This window comes from Sminthopsis crassicaudata, chromosome 3, assembly GCF_048593235.1.
Source record: "Sminthopsis crassicaudata isolate SCR6 chromosome 3, ASM4859323v1, whole genome shotgun sequence".
Classification (NCBI taxonomy): domain Eukaryota; kingdom Metazoa; phylum Chordata; class Mammalia; order Dasyuromorphia; family Dasyuridae; genus Sminthopsis; species Sminthopsis crassicaudata.
The window spans coordinates 455,718,321-455,742,758 of NC_133619.1; the positions used below are offsets into that span (position 1 = coordinate 455,718,321).

The 24,438-nt window shown below is 33.0% G+C and overlaps 1 protein-coding gene and 1 long non-coding RNA gene across 8 annotated transcripts in view; one reads left to right on the forward strand and one right to left on the reverse strand.

Moving 5' to 3' along the window:
• The window catches only part of RBMS1 (RNA binding motif single stranded interacting protein 1), a 232,629-nt gene that overhangs the window by 93,488 nt on the left and 114,703 nt on the right, over positions 1 to 24,438 (forward strand). For 4 of the 7 annotated variants that reach the window (XM_074303311.1, XM_074303315.1, XM_074303313.1 and 1 more), the window contains exon 2: positions 21,203 to 21,378. In XM_074303311.1, the coding sequence (XP_074159412.1) occupies positions 21,203 to 21,378 (176 nt within the window). Of the gene's footprint in view, positions 1 to 8,819; positions 8,970 to 21,175; positions 21,379 to 24,438 lie in introns of those variants that run through there. The other 3 variants (XM_074303312.1, XM_074303308.1, XM_074303309.1) reach the window with 2 other exon arrangements.
• Positions 1 to 24,438, reverse strand: part of LOC141562942 (uncharacterized) — a 177,434-nt gene that overhangs the window by 43,977 nt on the left and 109,019 nt on the right. Inside the window, exon 2 of the long non-coding RNA XR_012488287.1 lies at positions 16,984 to 17,087. This is a non-coding gene — a long non-coding RNA (uncharacterized LOC141562942). The remainder of the gene's footprint in view (positions 1 to 16,983; positions 17,088 to 24,438) is intronic.

Genomic DNA, 24,438 nt, shown 5'->3' on the forward strand with positions numbered 1-24,438 from the left:
TTTTGAAATACAGACATCCATATGTCCAAAGGCAGTAAGGTTGCTACTATTATTCAAAATCATACTTTTACATGAATTATAATTCTCACCATCAATCATCATTTGTCAAGTGCCCCCAGTGTGTGGAACATTAAATTATGTCCTATAAAAAGCCCACCTGTCATCTGTACCCCATAATATTTGGGAAAAGACTCTATAGAGCTTCATTTGGAGGGAAGGAAGGATATTGAAACTGAACTCTCTGTATCTAGGCTGGGAAAAGAGCCAAGACAAGTCCCATTTCAGTCTAAGAAAAAAGTGAGTATTATGATCATTACAATTATGACTAGAAACAATTTCTTGGCTTTCAGCTTGAAGTTCATGTGATTATGCATTTAATTCCTGTGAGTGGAAACATAGCATAGGACATGAGAGGTTGTCCAACAATTGTAGGGGCTGAACTGCTATCCAGTTGATAAATAGCAAATTTTATTGGATAGTTATTTTGTTCTCAAAAAGGGCTTCTTAGCCATATTTCTGCTTATTAAAAGGAAAAACTATTTAAAAGTGGTTCTAACTTATTGTAGAAATGGCTCTAGATGAATCTACAGGTTCCCTGAAGGAAGGGACATGCAATCCTGTTTTTGCATTCATTGTGCCTAACACATAGTCTACACATGATAAATTTTTGTTGCTTCACTAAAGATACAACCCCCAGTTATATAGTTGCCAATAGTTGTTCTTGTTTCCTATCATCAATTAAATCACAGATAAATTTTTTGGAAGAAGCTGATTGTAAACTTAATTATCTTCCTGTTGAGCCTTTCCCTTTGCTTAGTCTCTATTTACTACAGATAGGAAACTTAGTTTTCTAGAGAAAATTTATTTTCAGAACGTTTTAATTTTTTTTGAAGAGATTAATATTCTCCTTTAAATTTTTTTAGGTATTTTAAAAGGATTATACCATTAATTTGAGAGACATACATTCATATACCTATATGAAACTGAATAAACTAATGATTAAATATCTTATCATTCCTCAGAGTCATAATAATTCCTCTTCTCAAAACATAAAAAAAAGAGTGTGATAGAATTACAACTTAGACTTAATCAATCCAAGCAACATTTAAAATGCATTTATATTAAAATGCATTTATACCTCCAAGGGTATAAAGATGCATGAAACAAACTGTACTGTCAAAGAAGTTATACTCCTGTATTGTGTGCGCAAGATTGGGGGGGGGGGGAGGGAGGAAAGAGAGAGAAAGGGAGAGGGAGAGGAAGAGGGAGACATAGGGGGAGAGGGAGATGTCGAGGGCACATATAAGAACGAATCTCATAAATGCTCAAAGGAAAAGGCCAGGACAAAAGGTTATGGATAATTGCTTTGATTTTTGAATAGAATTAAAAATTTCTTAGAGGAAGATTTAGTAATACCTGATTTGGAGTTTATTAAAAAGAAATATGCAAGGAAGTATGGGGAAGAGGATAAGTTCATTCTAGATACAAGAGAGAATAGAAAAGGGTGTGGAGTTGAGAAGGGGGCAGAAGAGTAATTTTAATTGGAAAGTAGTATAATTTATCTGGAAAGGAGTGTAGTAGGAGATAGTTAACACTAGAAGAATAGACTGGAGATAGAGTTTGTAGGATTTTGATTTCTAGGAGCAGACACTTAATTCAGTAAGTACTGGAAATCTTTTGATGGTTTGCTTTTTTTTTTTTAGCTTAAATCAGAGTGGATTATTAAGGAGATTGTTTGGATGATGGTGGAAAGGATCAATAGGAAAGGGGAGATACTAAGAACAGAAAATATATGATAGGAGCTGTAGAAATCTAAATACTAAGAGATGAAAGATAAACTAGTGCTGATTATAGAGTGTATGGAAATGAGGAAGGGAGAGGAGAAAGATTGAAGATGTAGAATCTGCTGGACTTGGCAGTCTATGAAGGATTAGGGGAAGGAAGAGGCAAAGATGATTCAGAGAATTTTGAGCCTGTATAGCTTCCGGGATGATGGTGCTATCAACAGAAAAAGAGAAGTTAGTGGGAGGAGATATTTTGGGGTCAAGGAGAAAGGGAATAACCAATAAAAGCACGTGCTTCTGTGTTCAAAAAGGATGAGGATTCTCCCTAAAAAGCCATTGAATTTGTCAATGAAAAGGTCATTAATGATCTTTTAGAGGGGTGGTGATAGAAACCAGATTTCCAGAGTTTGAGGATTTAATGAGTGGTAAAGAAGTGGAAACAGTGTTTACAGACTAATAATTCTAGGTGTTTTACTGAAGCAATTGGCTAAGATGTTATGCAAGATAGGATGATATGTTCAATAGGGAGTAACAGGATTAAGACACTTTTTTTTTTTTTTTTTTTTTTTAAATAGAGGGAATACCTCTGTATATTTGTTTATAGATGTTGGGGAAAGAAGTATTTTAGACAGGTAGATATGAACAACAGTGATGAATTTGATGTAGTCCCTAGGGAGAATGAAGGGAATAGGTTCTAGAGTATATATGAAAAGTTCAGCTTCTCTAGGGGAAGGTGCTTTTATTACTCTGAACTCTTCAATTCAAAAATAAAAATTCAGTATAGTCTTGTAGTTATCATTGTTAAAGAAAATTCTTACATGTTTATGAGTTTACATTTTGTGTTAAAGAGATAGCTCTTCCCTTGTCATTGTATTAATAGTTAATAGATCAGTCAGTAATTGGAATTTATAATTGTTAGCATTTTATAGCACTCTAAGGTTTGGAAAGTGTTTTACATGTTAATGTCATTTGTATTAGAGGCAAAGCTTTTGGTTCCTATAAATATAAGTTGGAGCCAGATGTTTAAAAAAATTTTTAAATAGCCTTGGACAATTTAAAGCCTATATACATATATATTACATATATATGTAAATATACATGTGTATATATGTGTGTGTACATATATATGTATACACACATATGCTTGTAAATGCATTGTATTTACCATTGGCATTAATCATTGGTTGGGAGGAGGGACAGGTCAATGTGGATAGCACTCTTAGGTAGCATGGCAGAGTTGGACTTGGATTCAGGAAAGACTCAAATTCCAAACCTGCCTTCAATATTTAATAATTGTATGAAGTGAGCAGCTAGATGGCTCAGTGGATAGAGTACTAGGTTTGGCATCAGGAAGACTCATCTTCATGAGTTAAGATCCATCCTCAGACACTTACTAGGTGTGACCCTGGGCAAGTCACTCAGCCTGGTTTGCCTGTTTCCTCATTTATAAAATTATCTGGAGAAGGAAATGGCAAATCACTCCTTTATTCTTAGCCAAGAAATGGGGTCATGAAGAATTAGACACAATTGAAATGACTTAATGACTTAATAATTGAATGAAATCTGTCAACTTCAGTTTCTCTCTATACTGAATAATACTAATTGTTCAAGGCTTTAGTGAGAATCAAATGAAATTATGTTTGCAAAAGCATTTTGGAAATCTTGACATATTTTATGAATTAAACCAACTCCTAATATGCTGAAGCATATATATATATATATATATATATATATATATATATATATATATATATATATATATATATAGTATATATATATGTATATGTATATATGTACATAGTCATATATACATTTATGGAGGAAAATGAATTCTAATAAGATGATCAAGTTTTACAAAACAAAAATCTGTCTCTAATTGTAAACACTGTTTATTAAATAAAACCAGGCAGGTCCTTTTAATCTGAAATAGAGGAATTCTGGGATTATATCACTTTACCAGTCTATTTTCTTTGTTGTATTGTTGTTTTCTGGCTTGTTTACCCAAACTCCCTTCTAAATGGTATGATGATAAACACTGTTCTGATAGTAAAAACACCTTTTCTGATGTTGTGTATATATATATTTGGGAACAATTCCAGAGAGACTTAATAGAGTTTCCTTGGGATTCTCATCTCTGCTAAAGGAGTATCCCAGAGAAAATTCTTCAGCTTTGATGCTAGTTTAGAAAAGGAAGTCAGTCATTTCCTTCCTAAAATTTACTGGTTCTTTAAAAAAGAAATTACAATATTTTCATCATTCTCCTTAAGTTGTTCTGTCTTATGCTTCAAAATTGGATAGGTATTTTACATTTAAAGTTCCTTAGGAAGGAGAGGTAGAGGGAGAATATTTTATTTTATAAATAATATGCTTTTCTATAAGGAGAAAAGTATTAATACATCCTATAAGAAATTTATGTTCTGTTTCTTTATATCAAGTTCTATTTAGTTTGAAATCTGCTTTATGAAAGTTTTGAATTGTTTTACACTTATTAATTCTTAAATCCTTGGCTGGTTATCAAATAACTACAAAGTCAGTTTAGAAATAGTTTTTAAGCACTCGGCTAGTCAGTATACTATATGACTATCTTCTGATGAAATCTATGAATGTAAGCTTCTTACAACTAAGGACTATCATCTTTTGTATTTGTTTTATCACAATTTATCACATTTTCTGAATGGTAGTAAACTGAATAAATTTACCACAATTTGTTAAATTTTCCAAATAGGATTTCTTTTTTAAATGATGTGAGTAAAGCATCAAAGAAGTTATTTCTACCTTAGGCAAGGCTGGAAACTTGATGAAAAAGAGGGAAAATAATGCCATCAAACTTTGGTTTACATGTCATGTTTTTTTTTTTGTTTTTTTTTTTTCTATGAGACTTTTTTTTTTTTTTAACTAGTATCTTTGTATTGTTACATGAGTAAGAGCAGAATATTTTCAGTTTCACTTAATCCATTTGTCACATTTTCTGAATGGTATCAGATTGAATCAGTAAATAGATTGAATAATATTTTTGATTGATGTTTTAGGACCCAGAATATTATAATCACCAAAAATAAACAGTTTTTTGTTTTTTTTAAATTTTGAGGGCAGTGGTCTAAACATACCTTTCTGACTATAGTTTGATGTTTGTTCCTTGCATTGGGCTTTGTCTGCCCAAAGGTTTTCTGGTTTCATTGAAAAAGAGAAGAAATCGGGCTTGGGGGCAGAGGAAAGGAAGAGTTGGATGTGTTAGTATCACAAAGAAAGTAGTGAACCACATGTTGCTTGTGATCTAGGAAGACAAGTAGTTCATTAATGACCTTCAGGAAAACTGTTTCTCTGAATGGCAGGAAAAGAAGCAAGGTAGAAAGAACTTGAGAATTGGATAGGTAGGGAGAGAGGTATATGCAGGAGCCTGAAGGGGTGTTGTACCTGAAGAAAACCTTACATATATGTGTGTGTGTATGTATGTGTGTAGACATGTATTTTTGCTGTTAGAATGGATAGTGGTTGTGGTATACACACACACACACACACACACACACACACATATATACACACAAGAGAAGGGTTTTTTGGTGAGTTGGCCTGTTTTGTCAAATGGGAAAGAGAAATTTGATACTATTCCCTCTAAGAGTACTAGTCACTATTAAAAGATGCAAATTCATTTGACTAAGTGAAACAGAAAAAATTCTACTCTCACTCATGTAATAATAGTATAAAGATACTAATTTAAAACAATCTCACAGAAAACAAATAGCATGACATGAAAACCAAGTTCGATAGCATTATTCTAGCTCTTTTCTACCAAGTTTCCTGCCTTTGCCTTAGCTAGAAATAGCTTCCCGTATGCTTTATTTATTTAAAAAAAATTCTATTTGGAAATTTTCAAAATGTTTTGCTTCTTTATGCTATTTAGCTTATTGCTAGTATTGATGTAATTGTAATTCAATAATGAGTTGAGTACAATGTAAAAGGTGATTGCATCCAGTAAGATTTATACTATAAAGACTTTGCAAATTATTTTACAAAATCCTGATTCTTTTCACAGTGTTCCTAGTTCGTAATTCTGCCTTGTTCCAATAACTATCTATTCAGCAAGTGAGCTTTGAGGAGATTGCTGATAAATAGAATTTTATGAGTTGTAAGAGACCTTAGAGATATCTAATACTCTGTTGTGATTTAACCAAGAAAACTGACCTGGGAGTTTAGGACAAGTAATTCAGTAAAGAATCTTGTGAAATCATTTTAAGCCCCTGCCTCCAAGCTCTATCTAATTTATTGAGATAGAAACAAACCATATAATCATGGAGGGCGGGTGGGGAGAGAACTCCCTCTACCAAAGAAAACTGGTACTTTCTCTGCAAATTAAAGGATTAGTGAGTCATTCAGAACATTAAGAGGTGAAGTTAACCAAGATCATTGAATCAGTATGTTTCAGAAGATGGACTTGAATCCAGGTCTTCCTGGTTTGTTCCTGAGACCAGCTTTCTATTCATCACAATATGCTGCCTCTCATCTGATGTATATAGATATTAAAGTTCTATCCAGCATGTTCCCATACTCTAGGAAAGGGCTTGAATCAATTTATCTACATCAAAAAAGATGAACAACTAAATCAATCTTGCTATGGCATAGTTTGGTTTCATTCCAAGGCTTCTAGGTATTCCTAGGTTGATTCATTGACTACTAAAGTCAGTATAAAACTTTGCATGAATAAATATCCACAAAGCAAAAGAAAATGCTCATGTTTAGTACTAAATATTAGCAATGAAGTCTTTGAACATCCATGATTTTAGTTTTACTATATTAATGAGTAGAACATGTAGTAATTTGGAAATAATAGCAATAGCTAGCATTTACAAAATAAAGCTTACAGAGGACTATAAATATGTCATTTTATCCTTGCAACTGTGAATGTAGATGCATTTATTATTCCCATTTTACAAAGTATAGGGAATTGAGACAGATCACAATTAAGTGACAGTCATACACTTAATAAGTACCTAAGCTTGGATTTGAATTCAAGATCTTCATGACAACAGGTTCATTACTGTATGTACTACTCTACCAATTTTCTTCAAATAAACTTGGGAAAGTAAGCTTTTATATCATTAACCATAGAATCATGATAAATGCTTAACAAAATTAACTTTGGTATAAAAGATGACATTAACAAAACAGACTTGTTAGTCATAAAAATTATTTATTTCCATTTTACTCTATTAAAATTCTGTCGGCTGATTGTGAGGTAAAGGTGATTCTGGATTTTTCAGTCAGTCATTCAGCAACCATTTAGTAACCACTTAAAATGTGATGAGCTAGATGCTTGGATAGAGTGCCAAATCTGGAATCAAGAAAACTTAAGTTCCAATTTTGCCTATGACACTTACTAGCTGTATGACCATGGGCAAGTTATCATCCCTGCTTGCCTCACTTTCCTTATTTGTGAAATGAAACTAATAAAGACATCTACCTGTAAGGTATTTTTGTGAGGATAGGATGAGAATAATTAAAAACACTATAAAAATGATAGCTTTCATTATTATTATTTTATAAAATTGAAATATCCCCTGTATTTTGGAAGCTGATATTTTAGTAATTGTAATTGGGGGTTGCAGCATATTGATAGATAAGTAAATACAAAATATATATCAAAATACACACAGGGATTTTTGGGGAGCTCTAACAACTAAGAAAATCAGGAAAGTCCTCTTAGAAGTTAGACTACTAGAGTAATAACTGTGGCAGGGTTCTCTTATGCTTGAAATACTTCAGTACTGAAACAAACATCTATCATGAAGATCAGCTTACTAAGTTTAACACAGCTAAATCACTGAAATGTTGGTCACTGAGTTTTAAATGGAGAGATGAAAAATCAGAAACTTTCAAACTAAGTTGTGATCTTCATTTCTGAATGTCATGCCCACGTCACGAAGACACAGATTTTTTTGAAAATGATTTCTCTCAAAACACTGAAGTATGAATAAGTTAATATTAATGTAATTGTACGTGAACAAACTAAGAGAAATGTGGTGACTTCCCCAATATCCCCAATATGAAATGTCAGCATAGATTTCTTGATATTAAATCCAGTGCCCACTTTGGAAAATGTCTTTTAAGATGATGACATAACTGATGTAAAGAAAAATGTCCAAATGTTTCGAGCTAGACCAGAGTAGAATGGGCTATCTCATGAGGTTACCTCTGACTTTAGGCATTAAGCAAATGTTATGCAAGTGTGTTTCAGGGGTATTCTTTTTCTTTTCTTTTTCTTTTTTTTTGTGCTGAGGCAATTTGGGGTTAAGTGACTTGACTAAGGTCATAGAGCTAGGAAGTGTTAATTGTCTGAGATCATATTTGAACTCAGGTCTTCCTGACTTCAGGGCTGGTGCTCTATATACTGTGCCACCTAGTTGCCCCCAGGAGTATTCTTTTAAAATACCCAGTGTGTGTGTGTATGTATGTATGTATCATATATTTATATATAATATATACACTCTTGGGATTTCTCCTCACCCTTTCTTTGTCTCATCTTTTTTTTTTTTCCCCTCTCTCACTTTCTCTTTCTCTTTGTCTCTGTCACTATTTCTCTCTGTATTTGTATATGTATATTTAAAAAATTGCACAGTCATTAATTTGTATACTTTTACATAAAGCATTCACATGTCTATTCTGTAACATTCAAAAGGCTTCTCTCATTAGATTTCTAATTGAGAGTATCATTAGGGATAGGTAGGTGAGCTGTTTTTAATCCAAACTCTTAAGCAACAAAGTCTGCTTATTTTCCTTTAAGTTCATTTTAATTGCAATGACAGTATAGTTAGGTTTCTCAGAAGCTATTCACTCATCAAAACTGTGATTTCATGGTATAATATAAAAAATCCTAGAATAGAAGTCAGAAGAAATATCTGGCTTCTTGTCCAGTATATAACCATCAATTGCTTTCTGATCTTGAAAAAATCAGTTTCCTTTTTTTTCCCCTCAAAAGGAGGGGTAACTAGACTTAAAATATGACATAATATTCTATATTCAACAGAAAAATATTGAAATTTTTGGTACTTATAGATGCTTCTTGTTCAAGACTTGCAGACTGTTTTTAAAACTTCTGACAACAACTTGAAGATGTCTATTTCAGTCAAAAGATATAACAAGCAAGATAGATCCCAAAACAACCAAAGTGGGAAAAAAAACCATACTATGGTAAATGTATTTTTTAATACCAATATGGAAATGACTTAGCAGAGCAGTGTATTAATGTCCATAAAGAGTTAATTGGATGCTTAAGGAATATAAGAAATATTGAACCACTGGGAAAAATAGACTATATATATTCATGTGTTTTTATATAGATATGGCAATACTCTTCTTCCCTTCCCAAAATAAAAACCACAAAATGTGAACATTTCAATTCTGATGTACAATAGATGCTAAAGTATAAGTCTCAGAGAAGGTACAAGGTTAAAAAAAAAAAAAAAAGTTAGATCACATTATCACTTAATGAGGTTCTAACTTGTTTCTGTTTTTAACACCCATATTTTGTTAAAACAAAGTAATAGAAGTATTGAATATGAGTTTGAAAGGTTTTTCAAGCAAATAGTGTAAAGGTATATAAGCTGTATAGAGGCTGAATCTATGAAAAATCTACTCCTAGACATAAGAGAAACTGCCTGTCTCTTGCTTGAAGATTTAAGAAGAGTGGTTTTAAGTTGGGGGAAGAGTTTGAATTTAGAGTGATGTTATATCATGATGTGATGGGGAAAGAAAGACTGTATTAGCTTTTGGTTATGTCTTCTTTAAGTTCTGTTTCTGCCATTTGAATGCTGGGAAGACACTATGAGGCTCAAGCCTTCCTTACCAGTATTTCAAACCTACATTGCAAATTGTTAATGATTTGGAGGAATAAGGGGGAAGAGGGGAAGAGAGACCTGTGCCCAGGGGCTATTGGTTCTCTTTGAACAAATCATGAACTATGTTAGACTAATATGGGCAAATCCTTGCCCCTTTTGGGGCATTATAGATTATTAAAGTTCAGCAAATGGTATTTTATCAATTCTTGATGATGATAAAGCACTGTTAATCAAGAATTCCTCACATTTAAAGATTAGGCTCCTTCATGACCTTTTCCAATTTGTAAGGTGGAGAAAAAAAAAAAAAGAATCTCCTTGTTATCCTTTTGTAATCCTCTTGTGTTAGATAAATGATGGCACTTTGATAAATAGGCAAATTGTTGATTTTTCTCTCCCATAGGCCTTATTCTTAAGATTGCTGAGGTCTGCTTTTTTCCAAGTACTTTTTTTTTTTTTTTTTTTTTTTTGCTTATGATGTGCAGTAAATGCTACCAGAAAATAACCACTTTTGTTTCTTATCACTGAGATTTTAAATGTTCATTCTTTTGTATATTGGAATTTCTTTTTGTGGATAGTTTATTTAAATCATACAAAGTGCTTAATATGTTTTACAGTATATAAGAAAAAAAATACCACCATAATTTAAGGAATATATCCAGATTAACATAATTTAAATATGTTTTGGATTTTGCAAAGTTGAAAAATATGCATAATACTTCCTATTTGCAAATATTTTTTGCTTCAGTGAAGAATTATAATGAAAAGAGAACTGACTAGGCCTGGATTCAAATTCCATGTTTGCTACTTTTCTGGCTGTGTGAATTTAGTCAATCATTCTTAATTTTCTCATGTGTAAAATGGGTACAATAATAGAGAGGGACCACCTTTCTTACAGGATGGTGGTGAAAAAATAATTTTGAACAAGCTACAGTACTATATAAAGTCTAGCTATTGTATTTTTTATATTAGCTGTAATCATCATTATTTAATGTGGAGAAAGCATTCTTTAAATCAGTCATTTCCATACAGTTCTTTGTACTTATAGAGCTAATAATTCCTTACTTGCAAGAAATTTTTAGAGAACTGATTAAATGTACTACACTTAAAATTTTAAAAACAACTGAACGGAAGTTCTCAACCTTGGAGTTCTAACTTCATATGGGGTTGGGACAGGAAATTCAAGAGTATTACAGAGGTGTTCTGAGCTCCCTGTAGAGTCATAGGACTAAATCTGTTTCACTTCCCTAAGGAAGCGGGGTGTGTGTGTGTGTGTGTGTGTGTGTGTGTGTGTGTGTGTGTGTGTGTGTGTGTGTGTGTTTTCTCAGTTTAAAAGAGTTCCTTTCTTACATCCACATCAAACATCTTAATAGGGAGGAAGAAGAGTATTAGTGATCTGAAAATTCCCTGTTCAGCATTAAAAAGGGAATGAAAAATATTCTTTTTTATTATTACACATATTCTCCCATAATTATCAAGATCATTTAGATATTTAAAGTTGGGTGAAATTTGAAGTTTTCATCAAAGTTAATATTGGACTCTTTTAAGGAGATTTGTAATAAGAAATAATTACCGATTTCCCTAAGTTAAGCACAAAGCTCTTCCCTTTCTCTTTCCCCCTTCCTCTACCTCCTCCTCCTCTTTACTGTTTTCCTTCTCTTCTTTTCACCTTCCTTTCCCTCTTCTCTTATCCTTTCTCTTCCTTCTCTCCCTCTTTCCCTTCCCTTATCTTTCCCTTTTCCTTCTCTTCTCTTTTCCTTTCCTCTCCCCTTTCTTTTCCTTTCCCTTCCTTTCTCTTTGTATTCCTCTTTTCTTTCTATAATAGTCTTTGGAGACTTTCATACCTCCTTATAAAAAATACAGATGATAAGTGAATATAGAAATGTAAAAATAGAATAATTAAAGGTAAAAGACACCAAGCTAATGAAATTAAGCTGATTTGAATTGAGATAAGTTTGGCTATAAACACATTTTCAGTTATTCATGTCAGTGATTCTTAAAATGTTTTGGTGTTGGGATTCCTTTAAAATATTCAAAATTATTGAGGAGCCCTCCCGAGGAACTTTTTTTATGTGGGTTTTATCTTTTGATATTTACTATATTAGGAATACAGATGGAAATATTTTGATTTCATGGACCTCCCATAAGTCTTTTTGGAATTTCCAGAGATCCTTTAACCACATTTTGAGAATTACTGCTTTAATAAGGCTAATCCTTTATTCTTGAGAACATAGAAAAATTTTCGTATTTTTGGTCCAATCTCTTAAAACAGTGGTTGTAGCTCTAGTTTCATTTTATTCTTCCTTGTGATATTATATCAATTTTATATTTTATAAATTCTATAACTGAATTTATAATATATATGATATATAATATATATATTAAAAGTTTATTTAAGAAACAAACATGCTAGAGTTATGGTGGGAGATTAGTAGGTGTTTCTCCTAGTATATGTGGTGATTCAAAACACTATAAGATTTAGTCTGGCCTCTTTTTAGGTTATTGCTAGACAGAAATTAATGAATAAGATCTTTTCTAAAGATCTGTTTATTTCTCAGCAAAAAAATTTAAACCAGAGGCATAAATTCAAATTTTGGTTCTTTTTCTTACTAACTGTGTAATAAGGGAGGGTTAGATTAGATTATTTCTAAGTTCTTTTCTAGCTCTAAATCCTTTCTTAAGTATTTTGTAGTAGGCAAGTTTGAAACCTTAAAACTAGTCATGTGATCTAATAATCTATAAGGGACTTTTAAAAAGACCTACATATTTTCTCCCCTTTATTAAAAAATTTTTTTTTTCCCAAAGTATCTTGAGAATAATTACATTTAAATGATCTCAACATAATGAAACCCAGCATTTTAAATGTAAATGAGCCAAGGAAATTACTAGATTTGTTGCAAATAGTAGTACAGTGTTCTTCCTGGCTAATCTCAGAATAATAAGGACTGGAAGGATCCTTAGATATCATTTAGTTCAAGTAGGTCATTTTATAAAATAAAGAAACAGAGGCTCAGAGACACATGAACATAAATACTTAAGTAAGCGGCAGAATCAGGATCTTCCACACCCAGTGTTCCTTCTTCTGTATAATAGAATAGATCAACTAAGTCACTAAAATTGAAAGATAGAAAAGCATGTGGAACGTTTTCACCATTTTATGCTGTAGCTTTAAAAATGTTTTTGATTTGGTTATTGATTATTCCTTTGCACGTTTCAATGATAAATTGGTAAGCAATATAACACCCAGTGACCAAGGATTGTCTAGTCTAGTGTTTACTCCTATGTGTGATTTCACTCCTATGTGTGATTTCATAAGCCCCTTTGGATCCTCATAAAGATTTCATTTGTCCAAAGTATTATCGAATTGATTTAGAGTTAGCAGATTCACAAATCTTGATTTATATGGGAGTAAAGATTGAAGCTTAAAATAGAAGCTGTTATTTAAAAAAAGGTTTAAGAACAGGAAGTTACATGGGTTCATTTTGGAAGAAAGCATACTGCAAAGATCACATTTTATGTTCCCCATCTTTTTCTCTCTATACCTTCCCAAATTCCCACCTCAATATAAAGGATCTGTCTGGTGATAAAAGTTATAGATCTAGAACTGAGGGGGCCTTAAAGATTCAACTCCCCTCATTTTATAAATGAGGAAATTGAAGTACAGGAAAAGAGGATTGGTTTGGGAGCCAGAAAAGCTGTGTTCTGGTCCCAACTGTATGATTAAATAGTTGTGTGATTGTTGTCAAGTCATTTGATCTTTTGGGTCCATATATTCTTCACTTGTAAAGTGAAGTCAAATACATATTTGCAAAATCAGAAGTCTCATTGCTACTTTTAAAATATGTATGCTTCCAAACTCTTTCTACATTATTATATTTTTGAGAGTAACTTCTAGCTCCAGAGCAGTTGATCCCTTCCATCTATTACATTTTCTGATTCTGTCTTTCTGTGAGGATGGATATTTTCCTTATTGGCTCAAAACTCCTAATGAATCATTTACTACTTCTTATTTGCTTTTTACTATAAGTTTCCTGGGTTCTCCTCTTTATTTCCTGTCCCAGAGTTTAACTCATCTCTTCCCTTCCCTTCTCTTTTCTCTTCCCTTTCTTTCCTGAACACAGCTCTCCAAATACCACAATTGCCAATTATCATTTCACTCAAAAGAGAGAACAAAGGAAACAAATAAGCAGACCAATTTGGGGAAATTGTCTTTTACTTTAGTTTTTAAAAAGTTCATTTGTTTTCAGTAAAATTGTTTAAGGCTGAAAGATTCCCAGGGAGAATTATGTTGTGGGTTTTTTTTTTTCCAGTTAAAAAAATTGAAGTATTTTAAAGCATTAATTTAGGAATATATTTAGAATAGTAAGTCATTTTTTATTGCCTTGGTTATGTACATACATATTCAGCAAGTTGATCTTTCTTAAACATTAGTGACTCCCTGTTGCCTCCAGGATCAAACTGAATCCAACAGTCCTTCATAACTTGGTCCCTTCTACTTTTCTATTCTTTATACCTTATTCTCCTTCAAATTTTCCATTATCTACTAATCGTGGTCTTTTCATTATTCCTTACACAAGACAACTCATCTCTTGACTCTGCATTAGATTTTTCTCCATCCTCATTTTTACCTCTTGGCTTCCTTGAATTCCTTTTAGTCTCAGCCAAAATCCTATCTTCTGCAGCAAAACTTTCTCAGTTCCCCTTAATAGTAGTGACTTTCCCCTGAGATTATTTCAATTTATCCTGTATATATGTTGTTGTTGTTTTGGTTTGGTTTTTGGTTTTTTGGGTTTTTTTTTTTACATGATTGTTTAAATGTCATCTTTCTAATTACACTTTTAATTCCTTGAAATCAGGACTGAAATCATTACAAAGTCTAGAACATAGTAGATACTTGATAAATACTTGTTGACTTCTTGACTTAACTTGCTAACAGTGAAAACTATTATTAATGTGTTCACAAAAATGGTTAATTTCGCTTTCCTATAAGAGAATCCTATGAGAGGTGGTTATTGTTCACTTATAGCTATTACCATTGGCTTACATATTGATAATCTAAGATAGGTAAAGTAAATATTTTGGGCAAAAGTAACATGGGTAAATTTTATGTTCAAATGTCTTGTCTGTTTAGTTTAAATAAAGCCAATTTGTTTTTGTTTTTGTTTTAGAAGTAATGTAAATTAAATATAGATCTAAATACTGAAAGGATTGATTATGTTTGGGTTGAGGGATAGAAAGGCTCATAAAAATTTAGTTTTGTACAAAATTGTAATTTGTATTGCAAAAGCTTTTGAGCCAATAAAATGCAAATATAGAACCATTAGGAGAATACTTAGTTGGAGTGAAGGAAAAATCTTTATAATAAATTTCTCTGATATATATCTGATAGCTAAGATAACTTATTTGAATATATAAGAAGTCACATCTCTGCGGGTATAAGCTCAAAGAATATTCAAAAGAAGAAAAGCAAATTAACAATAACTATATGAAAAACAAATAATAGAGTAATTCAAATTAAAATAACTGCAATTCTGCCTCACTTCTATAAGATCATCAAAAATGACCTGGAAGTTCACAGATGAAGGAAGGAATATGAGAGGTCAAGTGGAACTGTGAAGTTTAACCATTCTGGAGATCAGTATAAAATTCTCCCCCTCAAATCCTAAATTCAATATTGACTCAGAAATATCAACATGAGACATATGCCTTATTTACAAAATTTTATAGTAGCATTTTTTGTTGTAGCAGAGAGCTAAAACTCACAGGTTACCATCAATTGGGGAATGGCTCAACAAATTGTGGTGTTTGGAGGCAATAGAATTTTGGCATAAGAAATGATGAAAAAAGAGATTCAAATAAACCCTGGTGCATGTGCTTGCACACATGCGATAACACACACACACACACACACACACACACACACACACACACACACATCTTAGAAAGACTTCAGAACTCTGATCTAGTCAAACAAACATGACATCAGAATGTTAAGGATGAAGCATTTTTTCATCTGGAGACAGGTAATAAACTAGAGGTGTACACTAAGGCATTTTTGGTAATGGCACACTGTGTGTGTGTGTGTGTGTGTGTGTGTGTGTGTGTGTGTGTGTGTGTGTGTGTGTGTGTGTGTTGCATATGCTAAGTTGTTACAAAGGATAAGCTTTAATGTGTCTAAGGCATAGACTCCAATCAGAAAGTTTAAATTGTTTAGAGTTTGATGAAGTTGTGATATGGTTGATAAAGAATTGTGCTTCTCTTAAAACTTGAGGAGCTTTGCTTTTTTATTTTAAATCACACCTTCCTAAAGTGCTGACTTCAGTTTTCAGGTAAGATAGGCTGTGTCTTTGTAAATCAGTTTTATTATTTATTGTCTTAATGAGAAAGGTGTAAAGCAAAAAAGGAGAATAATCATGTAGAATAAAAATAATCATGTAGCATATAGTCTTTCAGGGAACACAAGACTTGTTTGATTTTGGTTTTATTTACATTTGAAGGCATTTGTGAGCAGAGTTGCTAATTGGTGATTCAGATCATGGCATTTAAATATCATAATTCAGCAGAGCATAATTTTTCAACTTTTATAGGTGGAAAGTCAGTATAAGGAAGTGATCCAGGCCCCTGGACAACTCTTCCCCAAATGGAATTTTGGATTAATCATCAACAAATAAGATAACCACCTTGGGATTGTTGACTTTGATTGTTATTTTTAAATATTATAAGAATGTAATGTGTTTGAAACTACTTATATTTAGTCACTTAGATGATTTTTAAAGTTCCCATGTGACTTTTCCAATTTTCTTCATTGAAATATCTTTTGGTGGTAGATAATTAATTGAATCATTATTATCATCATTTTTAATCTGGAACATTACACTCACTGCCTCTGTTTCAGTTCTCTCTCCAAATACTGGATCAAAATAGGAATTGAATCTAATAGAATTGTAGAACCTCTGAGCTAATGGGGTCATTTGTGGGTTTCCAATGTCTTTTTCTTTTGGTTTCTTCGGGGGGGGGGGAAAGTGTTTTTTTCACATTTCTTCATATGGTTATACCAGTGATGTACCTAGCATGTTCAATGATAGTGAGCTAGTTTTTTATCTTGGTCATTTTAGACAGGTGTTAAGATAAAGGAGATGTAATATTGCTCTTTAAAAATAGCTATTTAGTGCAAACCTAAAATGATTAAAGGAAATGTACAACTTGGGAAGGGTGTATGATGGAATATTTCATTCTTACTATCTTTTTTCTCTTTAAAGTAAAGTTTGGATGATGGGAACTCCTAGTGAAAAAAAAATTGAAGGGTTTGAGCAGAAAAGAGAAAACTGGGAAAAACTGGGCTATCAAATTATCAGTCAAAAGATACTTACTGAATCCTATTATGTGCAAAGCATAGGAGGCTTATAAATGTTAGGCTTTGAAATGTCTCCAACAAGGCTGTTGTTTGATGCTGATGAATGTTTTTTCTTCATTCCTGTTGAGAAAAAAAAAAAAAAGTTGGAGAAATAGATTCAGAAAGTTTTTCTGTATATTTAACTCTGACTCTGCTTGATTCAACTGAAGTCCAAGGCGTTATAAAAGAGAGAATAAGCAACCAAGCTTGTCATTCTGGAAGTTGATTTAGTTTTGGTTAAATATCTTTATAGTAGGTAGTAATTTAGTCATTTTGATTGGAGTTTAAGACACATATAGGGAAGTATAAGATATTCAGAAAGCTAATAAAGATCACAGAGAGTGGAATGTTGATCAGAGTTTATACAGGTATAAGGGACATTGGAGATTATCTAGTTTAATTAATTTTACAAATGAGCAAACTCAAACCTAAAAGGGTTAAATGACTTCTCTTAAATAAGAGAGGTACTAAGAAAAGTCCAGGTCTGAGTTTGAATCTCTTGATCTGATGGTGGGTGGTGGGATGTGTGTGTGTGTGTGTGTGTGTGTGCGTGCGTGCGTGCGTGTGTGCCCGCGTGCACTTTCCCCCCATTTTAGAGTCCTAAATACCAGGCTCCTTATAAGGAGTTTGAGGATTTCTGTTCTTGAAGTAATAGGATGAGCAATGGAATGGCATGATCCAACCTCTGCATAAGGAAAATGAATCTAGCATTCCTGTGAGATAATAATAGTAATAATTTACATTTTATAGCAATTGAAGTTTTTTATATTACTTTATCATCACAACAACCCTAACAGGTAGGTCCATTTTGCAAATAATAAAACTGGGCAGACTAGGGTCAAGGGACTTTTTCAGGATCTCCCAACTAATAAGCATCTATAATAAGATTTGACCTCAGGTTTTTCCGACTCCAAATTCTGCACCACCCACCTGACTGTTTATTAAGCCATCTTAAATGCCCAGGTGAAAAGGATCAGTAATTTGATGCAAATCATTGCAGAGATGGAATCTGGGTTTGGTTATTGAAGTGACAAGAGAGATAAAGGAGAAGGAAGAGTCAAAGTTTTAAATTCAAATTATAGAAAGAGTACTTGTACTTTTGACAAATACAAGAAAATCAAAATAATGAGCAGGTATTGGGGAAAAGAGAATTTAATTTTTTAAAAATATTGTGTTTGAGATGATTGAAGACTGCAGATAGAAAAGTCAACAAGCAGTTGGTAATACAGAGCAGATCAAAGGTAGAGACCTAAACTTAAAGGAATCCTCATAGAGGCTATAGTTAAAATAATTGATGTGAATGAGATTTGGTAAGCTCTCCTTCAGTTTTCCCTTTCAAAACTTTATTCTGTATCTGCACTGTGACCTCCAGTCCCTTGACCCTCTCATCTTTCTGGCTATCTCCCCTTCCCTAGACCAGCTCAAAACTTCTCCATTAACCTGGGTATTTTATACTACTCTGGGATATCTCTGATCTCTCTACCATGCCTTCCCTAATCAAGGATACATCATATCCCTTTCTTCTCCCTCTGCTTTTCGGCTTCTTTTTGTGCAATGTCTCCCTATTAGTTTGTAAGCTCTTCAAGAGCAGAGACTGTCGCTTTTTTCATAATTGTATCCACAGTGCTTAGCATAATGCCTGGTACACTGTATGTGTTTAATAACTGTTTCCTTTTTTCCCCTCTTGACCCCTTAGTGAACCAATTCAACTCTACTACCTTTTTTTGAATCCTTGGCCCCCTTATTGCCAGTTAGGTTCTGCCAAGCTATAGCCATGAGTCATTCACATCATCCATAGCTTTCACTTCTACATAGATGCTGCTGAACAAACATGAAGAAAATCACAAAACTATTCATCCTGGGCCCACATATTTCATGGGATTGTCTTGAGGAGAGGACTTTGTAATCTTTGAAGTGATCTGAAACTATTTTCAGATCAGTGAAGCATCAATGGTTCCTTGTTATATCTAGGTTAAAACAGAAACTTCTGCCTTTGGCATTCATAACTCTTCAAAATGAGACATTTGTACATCTTTGTAGAGAAGTTTCATGTTGCTTTTTTAAGTATGCATTTTATATTTCACCTAAACTAGTCTATTTATCGTTCCCCTACATATGACATTCCATATGACATTCCATCATCTCATACATCTCTTGAGGCAACTAAGTGGTTCATTGGATAGAGCATTGGGTCTTGAAGTCAGGAAAACCTGAGTTCAAACCAGTCTCTCACAATTACTAGCTATTTGATCCTGGATGAGTTACATAACCTGTCTGCTCAGTTTCCTCAACTTTTGAAATGGATATAATAATAACACCAGTCTCATAGGGTTGCGTGGAGAATCAAATGGGATAATATTTGTAAAGCACTTAGCACATAGTAGGCACTTATTAGATGTTTATTTCCTTGACCCCTTCCAAGGTCCCTCCTATCCTTGAATGTTGTTTTTATTTATATATAGATATGTGGAGGAATTAGTCATCATAGACCTAGAAGGGACCTAAGAAGCTGTTAAGATGAAAAATTAGGTTCCCTTAGAGGTAGAAAGGAGGAATCCGTTAATGTAGGACCAGATTGAAGAACGAAAAGGAATATTCATATGGGAATAACTCAAGAAATGGAGTATTCTGATGGATTAGACTATTGTAGACTGAAGCATAATACTCAGAGGAAGTTGTTAATAAAGATCAAGAAGCCTAAAGTAGACAACTGAGAAGAACAACACAGACAGCATAAATTTGTGGCGTGAAGTTAGACTGACAGACTACATTTACTGCAAAGTTTTATTTTTACTGTTGTTTTGGTTTGGTTATTTTCAAGTAATTTGTAGAACCTGCTGCTGCTCTTATGCCTACTCTTATTACTTATTATACTTACTATTATTAGCTAATATAAAGAACTTTAAAGGTTTTGGAGCATTTAAAAAAAATATTGCATTTGATCCTCACAACAGCTTTGTGAAGTAGGTATTATTTTCTGTATTTTATGGATGAAGAAACTGCATTAAGTGACTTGCACAGGGTCATATAATTTAGTAGATGAGTGAGTCAGAAGTTGAGTCAGGACTTCTATATTCCATCCACTGAAGCTGCCGGAAAGAGAAGTGCTAGAAAAAAGACTGGAGTTTATACTATAAATTAAAAAAAAAAAAATTAAAGTTTAATGACCATTAATGACCATGATCATTAGTTTTACATTCTTCTTGATTAAGTGACTTCATGATGTGGAAGAGCATTGGGGAAGATGGCAATTTCTCTATTAGTATAGAGCAGCTAACATTTTTTTGCTGATTAACTTATAACTGAGGGTTGCACACATGCATTTGCAACATAAACTGTTTAGGACTTCCTTAAATATGTTTTAGAGCAGCTTAGGATCAGTAGACCTTACCAGCAATACAGCCCAGAGAAAGTTTGGAATGTGGACAATTTCAGACATTCTTCCTCTCTGCCTGCTGAGTGTAAAACTGCATTGGGTCCTGGGCTTTGTTCTCTGTAATAGTTGTGTTTATCTCTGAGAGAGAGGCCCAGGCTTGTTGCCAACTACAACAAAGTTCTCACAAGTTACATTTCACAAGTTTAGCCAGCTTTGAGGGGGGTGAGGGGAATGGGAGGTAGAAAGCCAGCAAAACTGAAACATCTCCAGATGTTGGAATGATGTTATATTCTGTTATAGAACAAGATGAATCGTTTGTAGTGGTAAAAATTGACCTGTTAAAATGAAGTCTCAAAATGATACCTGAATAATTTGCTTTTAGATGTACTTTTAAAATTTTCATTGTAATCACTTGAAAAATTAAAAGGGAAATCTTATTTCTAAATTGTTTTTTTTTTTAAGTTTTAGCACCATGCAAATAAATTAAATCTGATTAGATGTCATAGTATAGTTAATTCCTGAAAATGTAATATATACATTAAAGTTGTATATAAAATTACTTGAATATAAAGGAAACTAGAGGTTTCTTACAGTAAATAATTTTGTGAAGTCAGTACTTCTTTGGTTAAAGTGTGTATATTCAGATCATCCCATCCTGATTTTTTATAGTTAAAGTATATTGTATATAAAAGGCAACAAAACTCTTGAAGATAGAAATTAGATGGGTTTTGTACCTTCACTGTGATCATTGCTACAAATTTCTTTTCTGTGTAATATAATTTTTATTTACTAGATTCTAACATTCTACTTAATTTTCCAGCAGTCTATCGTCCCAGCCCATCCAATGGCTCCTCCCAGTCCCAGTACCACCAGCAGTAATAACAACAGTAGCAACAGTAGCAGCTCAGGGTGGGATCAACTAAGCAAAACAAATCTTTATATCAGAGGACTGCCTCCAAATACCACAGACCAGGACCTGGTGAAACTTTGTCAACCGTAAGTGTTTATTTTTAAAAATATTGAGGAGCTCATGATAAAGATAGAAATTACATAATGAAAGGTGTTTGTGCAGGTTGGATTTGGGTAGGTTAAGCACACCATGATAAAGACTAATCCAAGTTTTTGTTTCAATTAGAATTTGATACTTTTGTTGTTGTTCAGTTCTAGTTATATCCAATTCTTCATGACCCCATTTGAGATTTTTTAACAAGGATTCTGGAGTAATTTGCCATTTTCTTCTCTAGTTCATTTTATTGATGAAGAAACTGAGGCAAACAATGTTAAGTGACTTTGGATCATATAACTAGTAAGTGTTTGAACTCAGGTCGTCTTGACTCCCACCTTTATCTACCTAACTGCTTCTAGTATTTAATAGTCCAGTATTTCAAAATAATAAATAAGGTTTATTACAATGGAATTTGCTTCATAATATGCTTCAGGAAAGGAAAATAATTCTTTGTTTGGAGCAACTCCTTTAAAGTTTTGGGTTTTTTTTTTTTTTTTTTTTTAATAATGGAATGAAGAAAATGCAAATAATCTAGTATTTTCAGTTTTGGCAGTAGCACCTTACCTAGAAAAACTCATTTTATGTGCGGTTCAAAGGAATTATAGATTTGGAACTGGAGGTAACCTAGAAGTCCGTCTGGACTAAGTCATTTTATACATTAGGAAACAAGCCCAGAGAGGTTAAGCAGTTTGTTGAAAGTTACACATACCTGGTTGGGATTGAAATCTAGGTCCCTTAATTCTAAGTCCAGTGAGCTTTTCACTCCCCCATTCTATCCCTTCCTTCATTTTTCTTTCATTCTCCATCAAGCACTCCCAATGCATACCATCGTAGCCTGAGTAAAACACTTCATCTACTAGTAGCCCTGATTAGATTACCTTTTCTTTAGTGTCCCTTGTGCTTTATTAGTCTAGTTTATTTCCTTTCATCCTTTAGGCAATGGAAACCCATATGTCCCCATGCTGAGCTTTATGAATGTGCATGTACATCCAGCCACATAGGCATATGTAGAGTTGTGGAGAAATAGTAAACAAATACATTTTTCACTAATATTTTTCAAGGAAGAAACACATATATTAGTTCTTCAGAGTTTTATTAACTTATTAAGCAAGAGAGTAAAAAAAAAAAAGTAAAGCAAAGAGCCCAAAACATAAAGAATTGAATGAAGACAGTACAAAATAAAAAAGTAGTATCTGATCACAGTGGTTAAAAAGTATAACAAGCAGAAATAAGTATTTATGTTAAAATATTTAAATTAGAAGCAAAAATCATCTTTATGTGTAGTTATAAAAAACATTTTGTCATGTATTCCATGATGAAGAAAAATTCTCATTCAATCATTTTGGTTTGCAACTACAATGGAATGTGGTATAGATAGAAAGTGCACTGGATTTTCATTTTAAAAGTCTGAGTTAAAAGCAGATCATTAAACTTCTTTGGGTCACAATTTTTTAATCTGTAAAATGAATGATTTATCTTAGATCAGGGTCTCTTTAATTCTTTTGTCTTCTTGTAACAAAGCTTTTAAGTATATAAAATAAATGATTGCAAAGAAAATCATTGATATTGATAATACAGTTTTTAAAGCATTAAAAATCAAATTCTCTGCAACCAAAATTGCAAACTTCCAGATAAGATATTCTTTATACAGCTCTTAAATCCAATAATTTTCTGGGGCTTCCATAGCTTTTTTCATGTTAGAACCTGAAACTAATACTAGATTAGGAAATCTAGGTGCAAATTTCACCTGTGTCACTTACTATCTGTATGATCCTATGTCTTTTTAATCTTCCTGAGCCTCAGTTTACTCATCTGTATAGTGAAAGGATTGGACTAGATAGACTTGAAGATTCATTTTCCTTTCAGCTTTAAATTCAGAATCCTATGAGATCCTGCTTTGTTGTTGTTCTTGTTAATAATTCATGATAATTATGTAAGAACTTTTTATTAATTATGTAAGAATTTTGCTGCTTCTGCAACTAGGACCATATTTCCAGACAAGAAAATTTAAAGTAGCACTTAACTAGTCATGACTTGTCTGGTGATCTTTTTGAGAGCTAAGGAATCAATTTTAAAAACGGAGGTATATATGAAGACCCTTCTATGACTTTCCTGTGTTACTCTTTAGGCTCACACCCTTAACTTGCTGGCCATCGTAATAATGATACCTCAGGGAAATGCCTCTGAAAAAAAATCAGGCTCCTGGGTGTCTCTCCTTGTGTGCTGTGCCAGACATGAGGTGAGGAAACTTTGCCAAGTCCTCAATACCCTCTATCATAATTCTTCCTCCAGACCACAGAAATCTTGGCTGCTCTTGGCTCTTTTTTGACAGCATCTTATCCTCTTACAGCATAATTACAGGTAAATAGGATATCATAAAGCCTAAGAAACCAAAAATAGAACTGCATGAAAATTTAAAAGGTAACCTCCCCCTCAAAAAAAAAAAGTCTACAAGCATTTATTAAGCACCCACTGCTTGTTAGGCATTGTGCTAAACTGGGAGTACAAAGAAAAGTGAAAAACCAATCTTTGTTTTTTGGGAGTTGGAGAAAGGGAAGTGGACATGAGAAAAATAAATTACTCCTCCTGAAGATTTTTAAGTTGCATGAATAGAATTATAATGTCCGGTGCAGTCACTTGATCTATCAAAGACAGATAATTAGTCATGCTACAATACAATTACATGAGTAAAGTATCTTTGCATAGTGACTGTCATCCTAAAAAGTTGCTTGAAAATTAAACATTCATAAATTAAATCATTTTTAATATTCTAGAGGGTTTATGATTTAATATATGACATTCATAAAAATTAATTTTTCTTTTAAAAATAGTTTCCTCATTATTATTGTCAACAACATTATTCATTTATCTTGTACTCAGGATATTTTTAAGTGTTGTGAGCATTTAAAAAAAAAAAAAAAAGCTGCCTTGTCTGCTGCCTTTGAGTAGCTACTGTCATTATCTCCTCCCAGAGTTAGAATACTGGCTCCTGAGTACCCAATAGAATTACTGGCAGAAATTTGAGAAAGAATGGGGAGAGGCATAAGCTG